Raw genomic sequence first — 15,626 nt, forward strand, 5'->3', positions numbered from 1 at the left:
GGAACACTAACTCCCTTCACATGAGAAGAAGTTCATTTTGCTGAGGCATGGACACCACTGGATGTTAGCCTAATTTATTTCCAAAGTTACACACTCTATTTATTTATTGTGCAAGTAAACTCTAACCTGGTACTTGAGAAGAAAAACCTTATGTTAAGGTGGAAATGGATTATTTAACTCAAACCTTCTCCTTTGCAAGCAATACAAAAAGTGTATTTGTATATGTGTATTTAGGAGACACAAATTTGGTGGAGAGTTAAACCACAAACCTGTGCATCATTAGTAGAAGTGCAAGGTTTTGAGACAACATGAAAGAATTATCATTTTTTGGTAAAGTGGAAAATCTGGAATAAATTACTGATTTACTTATCAAATCAGGAGTCCACAAATTAAATGTCCCCGACGGCCAACTATGATTTGTATTAATTAAAAACTCTGCCCCACTCCATATTCAAGGGTGGAAGTTTTGACTGAAACACTTAAATAAAGTACAAAGCAAATCTAATGTCAAGTTTTGCAGGCACTCAGAAGCAGAAAGTCTTCCTAATCTTCTGAGCACAGTAACAGAGAACAATAGTTTGAATGCAGAAGGTTCCATGCCCAATTTCTGGCATTTTGAGGGAGGCCTGGGGAAAACTCCTGTCTGAAAGTTTGGAAATCTCATTTCCAAAGAATGAATCCGCTTCACTGTTAGAACCAAATTGACAGTTGTTACAGTAAAATTATGCTTTACTACCTGTACAGCTCAGTTATAGATCAACCACTCAGAATTTGGGGGGGGGGGGCAAGTAGGAAACGGAAGGGGCGGGGTTTTATTTAGATGTTGCTGCTTTTGATAAATTATTGTGACTTTCAAATTGAATTGGCATATTTTACTGTAATCAACTTTACTGTAATCAACTTGTAGAAAAGCAGGCTACAGATCTAAACAGTAAATGAACAAATTATACAATTACCACACTGCTTACCACTGCATGTTCTCAATACATTAACAGGCAAATCATAATTTGTACTTCATATAACTATACAAATGCACACTCTCCAGCTTCTATGATTATCTGTTTGGAATGCAAAAATTAGACTGCAGGGTTTGATACACCCAAAATTATTTGTGATATGCATCATATCTCCCATTACCTTGATCAAATTGCTTCTGAATGTTGTCTTGATCAGTTTTATTCCCACTAACACGATAGAGACCTTCAGTACATAGACCTTTGGGGGTGGAAAGCAAATGTCACATGGTTATATTTTGCAAACGAAAAGCTATTATTTAAGCATAAGCAAAATTCATATTAAAATATCTATCACACTCATGAACATGAGTTCAACAAGTAGCCTGTTGAATGCTTTACTAGACGGCCTCTGCTATAGAGCAGCCTTCCTATTCTCATACAGAGGAGGGGTCCATTTGGTTATTATGCCAGATGTAGATGAGAGATAGAACACTCCATCCCTCTTAGAGCACTCTACTCACATGCCTGCATGAAACTCCATCTTCATATTTGCATGTAATTCCTTGTTGCCTGCAGCTAACAGGCTAGGGCTTAAATACAAGACTTGTACTATTGATTTCTTCAATTAATATGGTTTGATTTCTTGTTTATTTGCAATCCTAAGAATGCTTTAAGGAAAGCAACCCTCAGCTTCAATTCAGTGGGGATTACTTCAGAGTAAACAATGGTTGTAAAAACAGTAAGCTAATTCTAATTCATAGTGCGATTAATCATCAGACTTTTAAAAACAAAACATGCTCTACTACTTGCTCTCACAAAGTTTTATATTTTAATCACCATTAAAAAAGGAAATGCATACATAATTTACAGTCTTAACAACTGTTATGAATAAGCCCTCGTGTCAATGTATGTATGTGATTTGAATTCCCATAATCCCTCTTCACTTCTTCAATCCCACACCCTCACTCACATAAACCTAGTTAAAGGCTTGATACAAGAAAAAATAATTGTCAGCATTTACTGCAATCTACAAAGTCTTTTAGCAAAAACTTAACTAGCACGGACAGGTGCTGGCATTGTAATGCCCCACAAGCAACACTCTTGTCACATGATTTGGTCTTCTCCCAAAGCCACAGTTTTTTGGTCAGAGGTCAGCAGCCACATAAATATGGCTTTTGATACCTCCTTGCAAATTACAGGTGTTAATGTTCTACTGAATCATGTGTACCAGTCCTTTGGATCCTGACAAACAGACAATATGGTGGCTAAATGCTTCAATACTGGAAGAGTCACAGATAGTGTCTATGAGAAAGTGGCCTTCTATAAACATAAGAAAGATGGGAAATTCTGTGATATCTGAAATGTCTGAGCATCGTGTTGGTCTGGACCACCAACTTTTCTGCCCCACACTTCACTCCCTTGTACACAAATAACAGGTTGTATTGGTTTATAATGATTTTGTTTGTCTTGTTTAACTGTATTTGGTTATGCTTCATTTTGAAAAATTCTATTAATTAAAAGAACTACTCAAAGAATAAGCCACCTCACTTAACAAATGCTCCTGACTCAACACATATCATATGCACTGAATCACAAAAGGAAATACAAGCTTCATGGGGAAGAAAAGCTGTCAAAAACTGAACACAGGATAGATAAAAAGATGCTTTAAAAAAAGACTTTTCTTAAATAATTACTAGGTGAAATATTCCAGATATAAAAATGTTTGCCAGATAGTTAACCTCTAATTTGAGTCACAGTATTATAGAATTGTAGAGTTGGAAGGGATCCCAATGATCATCTAGTCTAACCCCTGAGAGTGGAGGGAACTCCTAGCATTGGAAGGAGATAGGGGGCATTCCACTGAACAAGACTAAATTCTTCCACAAATGGAATGCATTACTTGGTATACCATCCTTAGAAAACTTCAGAATTGGTAGTTATTTACCGTATTTTTCGTCCCATAGGATGCACCTAGTTTATTGGGGGAGGAAATAAAGGGGAAAATTTTTTCCTTTATTTCCCCCCCAAAACCAGGTCGGGGAATCCAAACCAGGTTGGGGAACAGCGGGATGGCGGCGCTGCACCTCCCCACTGTCCCCCGAGCTTGTGGGGCTGCCCGATGTCTGCCCGAAGTGCGGGGCACTCTGCTTCAGTGCTCCCCGAGCTCCGTGCAGCAGGCTGCTATCCGCAGGGATCCCTAGGCTGCGGATGTCTTCCCGAAGCGGCGGGCGCTCTGCTTCCAGCGCGCCCCACGCTCCGGGAAGCAGGCTGCTATCCGCAGGGCTCCCTAGACTGCGGGTATCTTCCCGAAGTGCCGGGCGCTCTGCTTTCAGCGTGCCCCGCGCTCCGGGAAGCAGGCTGCTATCCGCAGCCTAGGGAGCCCTGCGGGTGAGCACCGACCCCTCTCGCTCTCCAACCTTCAGCGAAAGCCTGCATTCGCCCCATGGGACGCATACAGATTTCCCCTTCATTTTTGGAGGGGGAAAAGTGTGTCCTATAGGGCGAAAAATACGGTAAATGTTAGCTATTATTGCAAGTGTAATAATATAAATGCTAGTTTTCATGCATTCTGAATGTTATTAAAATTACTGACTCTACTTAAAAATAAAACAATGGAGATAAAGGTTGCTGTTAAAACACTGCTACATAAGTTAGTAAAAAGGTAAAGGTAAAGGGACTCCTGACCATTAGGTCCAGTCGTGACTGACTCTGGGGTTGCGGGACTCATCTCGCTTTATTGGCCGAGGGAGCCGGCGTACAGCTTCCGGGTCACATGGCCAGCATGACTAAGCCACTTCTGGTGAACCAGAGCAGTGCATGGAAACGCCGCTTACTTTCCTGCCGGAGCGGTACCTATTTATCTACTTGTACTTTGACATGCTTTCGAACTGCTAGGTTGGCAGGAGCAGGGACCGAGCAACGGGAGCTCACCCCGTCACGGGGATTCGAACCGCCGACCTTCTGATCAGCAAGTCCTAGGCTCTGTGGTTTAACCCACAGTGCCACCCGCATCCCCCACATGAGTTAGTATATGCTATCAAATTGAAAAACTTTGCAAGGAAATCTTGTCCAAAACCAACAAAGTGCGATCAGCACCTAAGCAGCTTGAATTCTCAAAATCTAAATTAGCACCTGGGTCAATTGATGACTACAGCTTAATCCCAAATGAAAACTGATCCTACAGAACACTGTTAGAATCACTGTGTTACTTTTTGCTCAGGCCTAGAAGCCAACAAACTGAGTCCTGGGCTGTATAAATCATGCTACCTATGAGTAGTGTAATATATTACATACAACAAGTGTACAATCTTTGCTCCTGTACACAGAAATAGTTGAGCTGCCCACTCATTCAGTTATTCAAACGTAACATTTAACGAGTGCACAATGCAGCGTACTCAGGTTTACTACCAGCTAAAGGAAACTATTTCAGCAACACTTATTAAACGAGTCATTGAAGCAATTCCCTTTTACTGGCAACAAGGCAAGACATGCTGGGTCTGCTTTACTTCCTAAAACAGTTTTCTACCAAGGTTTACAATCAATGGAATGAGCTGTGACTGAAAGAGGAATGTTAAGTTTGTTCATTTTGGCCTCTGTTATTCTTAGAGAAGGTATTGTTTAATTTGATGTAGACATTCACATCACAACTCTATACATGTTTACTCTGAAGTAAGTCCTATTGAGTTCAATGAGACTTACTTCTAGGTTGGTCTGTATACTGGTATCCATAAATGTATTGAATGTTTATATATGAAATAAATGGGGGTTGGGAGGGAACAAAATCTAAGCCACTTAAAAGATTATTTCAGCTGAATTTTTTCAAACCTGCAGCACCTGCTTCAGTCTTGAAGGCATTGACCAGTACTGATATAATTTAATAAGCAGGGTTGCACTCTTCTTATAACAAAAGGGGAATGCTGTTTGTGCAATGGGGCTTGCCACCCCTTCTCCAACTTTAGCATACTGCCCCCCCCCCAGCCTTTCTTGAGTTTGGGGGAATACTCGGGAAAGATCTGGGCTGCAGCACAAAGGGTGGGGAAAACTGCTGCTTCATGAAGTGGGGCTGAATTGTTGTAAAAGTTCATCAGTAACATCTCTTCATTTCACATTATTTAGCTTTTATATAGCACTTTAGAACAAAGGTAGGCAGAAGACAGAAATCACACTAATCCTATAGATCCCAATTCAAGTTTTGTTGGAATCTTGCATGCTTACATTTGCATTAACAACATGTTTTAAAAGTGATTTTTCTGTATGTTAGATTTCAGTTTTTTTCAGCAAACCTAAGTCTGTGGTTGAGGCCAAGTGAGCAAAGTCAGGGAAATGTAGTCAGGTAGGGAGAGGAGACCACAAGACAACAGAGAAAAGACCATCAGCAGCATGTACAGGAGTAGAAGAAATCTGCCCTCCTCCCAGTTCCATATTCCAGGAGGCATAAGAACATTAGAAGAGCCTGCTGGATGAGGCCCATGGCCCATCCAGTTTAAAATCCTGCTCTCACAGTGGCCAACCTAAGGGAAGCACACAAGTGGGACAGAAGCACACTGCCACCAATAGTGGAGGCAAAAAGTATCTATCAGATTTAGTCCAGGTTATTTTTCATGAATTTGTCTTATCCTCTTTTAAAGTCATCCACACTGGTGACCGTTACTGCCCCCAGTAGAGGTAATGTCCATAATGTACTGCATTTAATATTCTCTATCCACTTTCCCTATGCCATGCATAATTTTACCCACTGCTGCTCCAATCAAACCCTTGATCATTTTGGTTGGCCTTTTCTGAACCTTTTCCAAATGAACAATATCCTGTTTGTGATGAGGCAACTAGAACTGTACAGTATTCTAAACTGTAACACAGTAGGTTTGCACAACAGCACTGTTACATTGGCAGTTTTATTTTCAATTCCTTTCCTATGATCCCTAGCATGGAATTTGTCATTTTTTACATCTGTGGCACACTGGGTGAACATCTTCATAAAGCTATCTACTCTAACCCCAAAGTCCTGTCCAGAGTCAATATGATTTCAGACCCCATGAGCGTATATGTGAAATTAAGGGGTTGTTGTTTTTTAAGTCCAGATATGTATCACTTTACACTTGTTTACAATAAATTGCATTTTCCTTTTTACCACCCATTCCCTGAGTTTGGAGCACTCCACGATCTTTATTTTTGTTTTAGTGACCCTAAAATTGTTTTAGTGACAATTCAGTAGCATCAGCAAATTTGGCTACCACATTACTGTACTTACCCCAACTCTACAATATTTATGAACAAATTAAAAAGCACTGATCCTTCAAGGGTTTGCTTTGGTAAATATGTGAAAGTATACAGTCCTCAGCGCACACTTGTTATTTCTGTTACCACATAGTATAAAATGATGAGAAGCTAACAAGACTTTTATAGTTAGCTACCAAGAAATAGTAAAATGTTATTGATGCTCCAACTTGTGTCCTACCTGTGTCTTCAATGAAATCCACACACTTCTCAACAAAGAGTGGTATAGGTTTTTCAGGTGTAACCAGATCCTGCAGGGGCATTCCAAAGTAATTACTTTCCCAATTTCTACGAGTTGGTGGATTAAATGTCTTGGTTTTCTTTTTTTGCTACAAGAAAACAACAGCATTCTTAGCCAAGTATGTCACTAATGAAAGTAAAAAATTAATAATATCTACATAAAATCATACCTGTAACAAAAGAATCTTAGTAACAGAACTAATTTTGAATATATTAATTTATAATGTATTCAATAAAGAGAGCAAACAAGCTTTTCAACAATGTTAAAATCTTTCTGCACTCAAATTCATACAAGATGATAAAAAGCTACGCAACATATGGGAGGCTAGCTTTGATTGTGTTGTTTTCTGAAATTCCTTTTTTTTAAAGTTCCTTTGTAATATATGGAATATTACTTAGGTATATATATGGAAAGAATGGTAATTTTCTATATTATGGTTCAATGTAAGTATTTTCTTCTTTTAATAAGAAAACAATAAAGGCTAAATTAAATGTTCAAGAATAGGCAGAAATGCCCCCACCCCCTAGCTGCAGCATCTTATGACTGTCTTATCTAAGTTGCTGGGCAACCTAGCAGGTAACACTGGGTAGAAAAGGGCTCAATCTCAGATTACAGCATTCATTGTTGAACAGTACAGGAGAATCTGTGGGAAACGTGGAAATGACTATAGGAACAATCCTGTGAAAATGTGGAACACTTTGTGAAGAGCTCGCTTGAGGGAAGCTGGACAACTTCCAAGACTTCTGGACTTGGAGAACTCTGGCACTTGCAGGATTCTGTTAGCAACTGTACTTTGCACTTGCTACATAGACTTTGTTTCACTAAGGACTTTGTAAACTGGAACCATCTCTGGGCTCAGAGAGTGAAGACATCTTGTAGCAACTACAAATAATGTGTGTATAGCATGTGCATGTGCATGTTTGCCTAGTAAAAGCAATCTCAATTACACAGTTGCTTCCTGTGCTGTGCCTAACTGCTCAACTGAACATCCACAATACATAGCACTATATGCTTTGGAATACCATATTTAAACTTAAGGGTTTATACAACTGTGGCTTAAGCATCAAGTCGCAATCCATTTTTTGCCAGTTTCCATTTCCAACTGAAGCCCAACAGGCCACTTCTTAAAATGTTTATGACATATCTTTCCTTCTGTGGCATGCTCTGGCATGGCCTTTCAGGACACAAACAAGCAACAGTGGGGAATCTCCCCTTGTGCAAGCAGAATTTCACTTGTGTGCCTTTGGATCCAAGCTCCTATTTCTCAAGACCTACAATGCAAAACACTAAATAGTATGTTTCTATGAGGTGTGATAGCTCCATTCAGACGGGAAATACTTTAAACTGGTGAAGATTAACAATGGTTCCACCTTTTTTCTTTCCCACACTGTACAAAATTAAGTGTCCTCAAACAAATTAACAAAATGACAAGACAATACTAAGCTGTTTATAGTTAACCACAATGATAGCTATTTTAGAGCAAAAAACTATTTACAAAATTTCCTGCGTTCTCTATAATAATACTGTAAAGCAAGCCAACACTATATCCATTGCACAGATCTGAGGTTAATAAATGATGCCTTGCATTTAGGCCAACATACTATTCACCAGCTCACATTGGCTTTCTTTTAGAAATATCTGCACAAACATTTTCCCATTTTTGTGATTATTATTTTAAAAGCTTCACTCTTTGAAATGATCAAACCTACTCATTTTGTTAATGTTGTAAGAAAGGGCATCATTCAACGTTACTGTTTGGTATAGGAACTGAAGGAGAACCATTTTGTTGTACTCATGTGGAAAGATCTGAGGCTCATAGAAGATGTTGAGGAGCCTATTGGTAGCTGCTGGGAGATTATCTCACATGGCTCAGAATGGCATCACAGCAGCTACCACTAAACTAAACTCATATTTGACCTTTTCTGCATTTTGCTACGCTGTGTGTCAATTCTGATGTTCGTGCAAAGATTTGCATGAACAATTTCTTAAACTACTGTACAAGGCAGAAGTCAGGATAGGTATTAATGACATGCCAGGATTTCATCCTAATTTTTACTCAAATAACCTCCTCAGTAAATCATTTGCAAACCAAGTGCCCTCTCTCTTTCCAGCCCTGGGAGGAGCGTGGGGAGCATTTGCGTGACACACTACACACTGCAGCCGACACACTAACATGTCGTGAAACACAGTTTGGAAAGCTCTGGCTATGGGTTACAGAAACTTTGTAAAATGTGAAAGTTTACAAGGAAGTAGTAATACACCAGGTTGACTCTATTTCTTAGGCAGCCAATAACCAGTGGCTGCTTTTTCCACTGCTTGAGCTGAAGCAATTTCTGCAAGTAGTGTAACAGCTGTAAAGGTTAATTTCAGTATTTTATACAGATGTCCTTCTAGTATCTCCTACTCTATCAATGCTGCCCAGAAAACTTTGCCCAAAGAACTTCTTTTATATAAAGATATAATCAGTACCAAGACAGAGCAATTCTATAAAGCAATTCTAAAATCTGACAGTTTGCCTGCACTATATATACTTTTAGAATTATTACTCTAAACAATATTTAATCTTTTTTAAACTGCTTCTCCGTGCACAGGAAATATTAGAAAAACCAGAACTAATCCCCACGAAAGTCCTTCGGGGCCAATATCTTTTCAAAACTAACCATACAAGCTACTAAAACATGTAGAAAGCTGGCAAAACGTTTTATCTGCAATGCACACTTTTATTCAGTAAAGTTCTTCAACTGCCTGTGTCAAATAATTATCTAAAGAGACAGCTAAATAGTGTCATAGGCAGGTTTTGATGCAGGGGTTTCTCTCTGCACAGTACTCTTTTGCATACAACACTCTTTCCAAAAAGTGCGATCACAAGAGTTTCACAAGTTGATTGCCCAAAGACTGCACAACAACCTACTATGCCCAATGACAATATACATCTATATAACAACACTGTATCCTGGTTATGTATAAGACTCACAGCTGGCCACTGCCAGGACAACACAACACTGGACTAGATCTGATCTAACACAACACAAGACCATAAAGGAATAGCTGGTAATTCACAAATAACTGTATTACAATTTGAAGGGAACAATTTCTCCTCCCACCCTTTCCACATTCAACATACAAAGTTCACAAAACAGTTATTTCAAATGTTGACCTCACTGACATCTGAAACGCTACATATTTATTATCTTTACAATGGCCAGTAATAAAGCACTGACTATGCTAAACCTGCTGTGCACTGAATACATGCTGCTGTCTAATTAAAAAACAAATCAAAAACCTGAGCCCGACAACAGCAGTGCATTCACCAATAGGAGTAACATTATCCTAGTCACTAAAATATGCCAGTCTGAATAGCCTTCTATATAAATTTGTCAAATCTAACCAGAAATATAGCTGACATTTCTAGAAAGATTCTGCGATATGAAACAAAGGCATTGGGTTGTATCCAAAGCTGCATGAGCTGAAACAATCTATCCCTCCTCCCCACTCCCCTTTATACCTCTGAAAAGCTTCTTCAGGCATCAAGGGGACCTACCAAACAAAGCACCCTGAATCATCCAAGGAAGAGAAGGGAAATCACCCCAAATCAGACTGAGGAATCTTGTGTCCCTTTGATGCAAGATCCCTCTATCCAATTTTCCTTGGGGCCTTTTCCCAGCCAGACAATGCAATCAACATTTGATAAGGCCAACTTGCACAACTCCAAAAAGAACTTAATGCATCGTTAAAATAAAAAAGTTAGTTTAAAAAATGTCTTACTTTTTTGTCTTCTTTTACTTTCTGAGTTTTCTTCTTCATCTTTTTGTCATCTAACTCTTGATCCGATGTAATAGCAGGGTTATCAATGCCACCTTTCCATGTTTCCACTGGGGACAGAAGGGGATCTTCTTCACTGCCACGATGTCTTCCTTTTCTTTTAGTTTTAGATGTTGTAAAAGCTTCATCATCACTTGCATCTGAATGTGCTCTCCTATAATAAGATTTGGCTTTGATGAACAGTGTTTTAGATTTGTATTTGTATTTTGAAGGTCTTCTTTCGCCGTGGGTCTTTGACATTCTGTCAGGAAATCCATTTTCTTCATCTCCTTGGGTATTATTTATAGTAAATGAGTTTCGAATTTTAATCATGCGATTCTGACTATCATCTGGAATTGCGTAGATATCATCAGTAACACCTCTGTGCTTGAAAATGGTGTCTATAGGTTCTGCATAATTATCAGATTGATCAAGATCATCAGATGGTGCCAGAGTTGTTCTAGTTTTTCTTGGCTTGCCAATACCTGCCTCAATAGTTTTTAACAGGTTTGGATCTAGTTTTTTCACATTGGGCTTGAGTGCAACTGGTTTTGGCTTTATTGGAGGAGGCACTTTATGGTTGCGTTCATGATCGTGACAGTTAAGTGGTGTGCTATGAACAGGGTATTCATTACCTTCCAAATCGAACCGATCTTTTGGGATAAGCTGTACATCATCCCCCATAGGGCTGTAAGGAGGTGGGGCTTCAGTATCATCTTCTGAATCTGGATAGTAATTGTACGTAAGAGCACCTCCTCTGGGAGAATGGAGGAAAACATCCTCAGTTGTATGTGTTGCCTCTCTTGTACTATCAGACATATAAGAATTTTCAATCATGTTTTTCTTCTCTAAAACGTCACTGAAGAACAATGTGAAAACCTCAGTCTGACGATGATATTGAGATAAAGAATACAGAGCTGTAAATTTAGCTGTAATCTCAGTAGCTATATGTTCACCTTCCGTCATTAATTCTTTGATAGCCTCAATCTCAAAAAAGTCTGCCTGACTATCAGTAACAGCCACCAATTGGACAGGAATCGTATCTTGTACTTCTGAAAGAAATGCTCGAAGCATTCCCATAGATGCCTTCCGTTTAGCAGAGTAAACTAGTATATACCCATGAACAAGTTCATCTTTTCTTACACCAATTGAAGAATGATATGATAATATTGTTATCTGTATTCGCCTCCGTTTTTCACCTATAATTTTATCCAGCATGAGGGAATTATTCTGGCCAGCCTGAGCAGCACTACAGGAATGAGAGTCAAGAAAGGGTGAAAGAATAAGATCTACACTGAATGGATCTCCACACATGGCACACATTACAATTCTCAAATCAGCTTCCGAAAGGTCTTTAATTGTAGGAACGGGACTTACAACATCAAAATTGTGTTTAACTGCTTCCAAAACTCCCCGCAAAGCTTGTTTTATTTGAGCCTCATTAAATTTACGTGGGTAAGTACCAGCAGGCACATCTATAAAAGGACACTGCAACTTGTTTGCCAATTGCTGTCCTTGGTGTCTCAAAATCGGCAAGTGCTTGCTAGCACTGTCTCTTTGATTAGCCAGTATTAATGTAAATGGAAGACTGGCCATATATTTGTCTCTTCTTATCTGAGATGCTTCGGTCCTGATTTTAGTGATCGACTCTCCAATAAAAGTGAGTGATTCAATTGAATTAAACACACAGAAACATCCATGTGGTTTGAAGGCAGAAGTCCATAAGTGACTTAGAAGATAAGGTGACTTTGCATCAACTGGCCTAAGATCAAGTTCATATATCTTTCCATCTAAGGCATACTCGTCATCCGTGGATTGAGTCCGAATCTCATTTGCCAGCTCTTGTGCCAGACCATCTTTACCCAAAATGAAAATATTAACTTTATCAATATTGGCACTATCGTGATATAAATTTAAGCGACCGTGGTCCAATTGCAAGAGGCTTCTGGCAAGCAACTGTTCTACTTTAATGTCCATACAGTTTTGGCCACTGAGACAGGTTTCTTTAGTGGGATGATATACAAACCCTATGTGTTTTAATAGAAGAGATTCTCTATCAGGTGCAAGTTTCTGTAAAGCTTTGTATCTAGGCTCTTCACTCAGAACTGCATGAATTTCACTCATTTTATCAGAACTAGGTGTTGCATTCAAATCCAGGTCATAAAACAGTTCTGAATGCTCAAAGAGCATTTCCTGAAATTCCTCTTTGGCTTTTTCAACAATTTCCCGTTGATGTCTACTATATACTTCTCTACTATCTGCCTCTGTAATATATTTAAAAGCTTCATCCTCCATTACAAAACACATAACTTCTTCCCAGGGTTGCCCAGGAGAAATGAACTGTATTTTTTCAAGTGTTTTTTTGAACTTCTCCTTCATTTCAACTCTCCTTTTTTCTGATATTAGATGCTGCACGTGGTTTTGATAGACTTTTTCCGCTTCTAGCGTGCTCAAAAGGTCAAATGGAATTCTCCTGTCATTCACTTTATCTATGTGATCAGTTTCATCCCAGGGTGTTTTCTCCAGCACCACAAAACATAGTTGGAAATCTGGCCTTTTTTCCATTAATTTCAAAGCTTCAGACCAGCTCAAATGCTCAATCTCTTCAAGATTTGACAGAAGTGTGTTAAAAGCTCTTGGTAATGTATTGATGTATTCATCTCTTCTTTTTCTTATATGCTCTTGCTTAAGCTGCTCTATGTGTTTTGAAAATGTATTTTTGGCCTTTTTTGTTCCCTCTAAATTAATGTATTCTTCATAATCTGGGTGATTTTTCAGTTTATTACTAACCGTTTTCCAAGTGGCATGATAGTCTCTCACAGTCTGAACAAGTTTCTCAAATTTATCTGTTGAAGTCACAACAAGTTGCCTCTGTGTTTTATAGGCATCCAGATAGGGAATTATTTTAGGCTTACCCCGGGTTTTATCCATCATTTGTACCAGTGCAGTAAAACACGTCTCAACGTTGACATTGAATCTTGCTGATGTTTCTACTACCAGAAGGTTCTTCTTATTTGAAGCAAATGCCTGAACCTCTCGTAAATAGTGTTCCACACATTCATCACATTTAGTTGCTGCTATTATTATAGGCTTTTTAGATTTTGATAGCTGAACGTAGAGGTTATTCACAAATTTAAGTTGGTCATCAAACTTCCTATTACATCCTTGACTTACATCAATGCATAATAAAAATCCATCAATGTTTAGCTTCCCTTCAGGCATTTGCTTTTGCTCAAAGTCTTGCTCCAATCCAAGCTGATCTGTGCAAATATACATAAGTTTTTCTGCTGACTGCAATTTGGTTGCAGCTGCACGCTTTATATATGGTTGTAAGTTCGTACTCCGATGAGGCAGAAAAGTCTGATCATCAATGAACTCAGTCTGTTCAATAACATGAATCTTGCAATCTATTCCATCCTCTCCACATTGTGTTACGTCACCCCAGTACAAAAAGTGATCATTATTAACAACTCGTCCACCAAAGTCAATTGTGCTAAGCACAGAGGTATGTTCGGGGTAATATTCATCTGCTTTTGAACGCACAAATCTATTGCACAAACACGATTTCCCAACTCCACAGTTCCCCTTATCCTTTTCAGTCCCCGAAAGTCCAATCACACTAATAGCATAGGAAGGGGGACGAGGCTCTTTGTTCTTTGCCATCATAGTGTTCTTCTCATCCTTCTGTAGTTACCAACACAACCAGCTGTAGTGTTCATTCTTAAAAGTGCTTCTACACACTAAAAATTTATCTCCAATTATTTAAAGGTATTTTCAGTTCTTCTTGGATTCTCATGCTTGCAATAAACTTATATGTTCAGATCAAGTGGTGCATATTTCTGAAAGGGAAAGAAGAAACACTCTGTTAATTACAGTTACCTATAGGTCTACTTTCAATGTTTCAATAAATTCAAACACACACACCTGATGCTTTTAACCAAGTTAGATATATAAAAATGGGTATGTAGCTCACATGTCCACACTTAAATGCACCTTACATGCATTTAGTGCTCTTATTTTAAGCACATTTACATGAAAAACATGTTCCATCAACATCAATGGCACTTGCTTCCAGTTAAGATCCCTGATCAAACAAAGGCAATCCAAGGAAACATACATGCAATTATATGTGGTCCGGTGTACTGGGGTCCAAGTAGGATTCTGCTGTTCAGAAAGAGCGGTCAATACTCATCAGTGCACTTATAATGCTTATACAATAATAACATGAACCCTATCCTCCAATAATTAGATAACCAATGTAAAGCTAACCATCCACTATGAACTTGTCTGGGAAGAAGAAGAAGAAGAAGAAGAGTTTGGATTTGATATCCCGCCTTTCACTCCCTTTTAAGGAGTCTCAAAGCGGCTAACATTCTCCTTTCCCTTCCTCCCCCACAACAAACACTCTGTGAGGTGAGTGGGGCTGAGAGACTTCAAAGAAGTGTGACTGGCCCAAGGTCACCCAGCAGCTGCATGTGGAGGAGCGGGGAATCGAACCCGGTTCCCCAGATTACAAGACTACCGCTCTTAACCACTACACCACACTGGCTCTCTTTATGGCTCTCTTTATGGGAAGATAGTCACATAAAGCAGAATGAATGCAGACAGTTTCAACACACAAAGCTCTTTCTACTGCAATATTGCACTGATTTCAACTGAACTTATTTCTAATTAACGGCATTTAGAAACGGAACCTAAAATATGTTTAAAACGCATATGTTTCAGCATGGGTGATTTTTCTCTCCTTTCCAAACAATGAGGTTTCAAAAGGCAGAAAGTTAGCAAAATAAAATTATTATTTTAAAAAAAACCACTTCAAACAGAAACCTGGGGAATATATGAATAATTACAAACATTTAATAAATCTAACTTCCAAGTGTTACCAAATAAACAGTATGATGACCAATGACATCATTTGATCAAAGTATAAACCTCCACAGGAAGTGTGTGAGGGGAATGGAGTTGCAGTGATAACCTCCTAGCAGTGGTGCTACATTAACTGGGACAGGGCAGGAAAACGCGGACACAAGGTTGGGGGAACTCTGGGTGGAGATGGTGATACCATTAACCTTGTTAACACCTCAGCCCACCTACTGCCATTCTACTCCCATCCCCATGTGCCTCTGCAAGACCTCACATAACTGACTCCATAAATAACAGATTATTAAAAGAGTCTGATGCTTATGGAATGAAGGTGCTAATATTGATAATGATATCCAATACCTCAGTGTGTATATTCATCAAAGTGGTAACTGTTTCCACATACTGGCACAATTCCACAAGGTGTGTTTACACAGGGGCCCCCTGTCAACAATGACATTTGAGAAGCTCTACTGTTCATTGAATTGCTTCTC

The 15,626-nt window shown here is 39.0% G+C and overlaps 1 protein-coding gene across 3 annotated transcripts in view; it reads right to left on the reverse strand.

Moving 5' to 3' along the window:
• The window catches only part of ARHGAP5 (Rho GTPase activating protein 5), a 43,484-nt gene that overhangs the window by 8,302 nt on the left and 19,556 nt on the right, over positions 1-15,626 (reverse strand). For all 3 annotated transcript variants that reach the window (XM_081858445.1, XM_081858444.1, XM_081858446.1), the window contains exons 2-4: positions 10,237-14,111; positions 6,412-6,559; positions 1,138-1,215 (exon numbers count right to left, since the gene is read on the reverse strand). In XM_081858445.1, the coding sequence (XP_081714571.1) occupies positions 1,138-1,215; positions 6,412-6,559; positions 10,237-13,938 (3,928 nt within the window). In that variant the 5' untranslated portion in view covers positions 13,939-14,111. The remainder of the gene's footprint in view (positions 1-1,137; positions 1,216-6,411; positions 6,560-10,236; positions 14,112-15,626) is intronic.

The sequence above is a fragment of the Podarcis erhardii genome (genome assembly GCF_964252035.2).
Source record: "Podarcis erhardii genome assembly, chromosome: 1".
Classification (NCBI taxonomy): domain Eukaryota; kingdom Metazoa; phylum Chordata; class Lepidosauria; order Squamata; family Lacertidae; genus Podarcis; species Podarcis erhardii.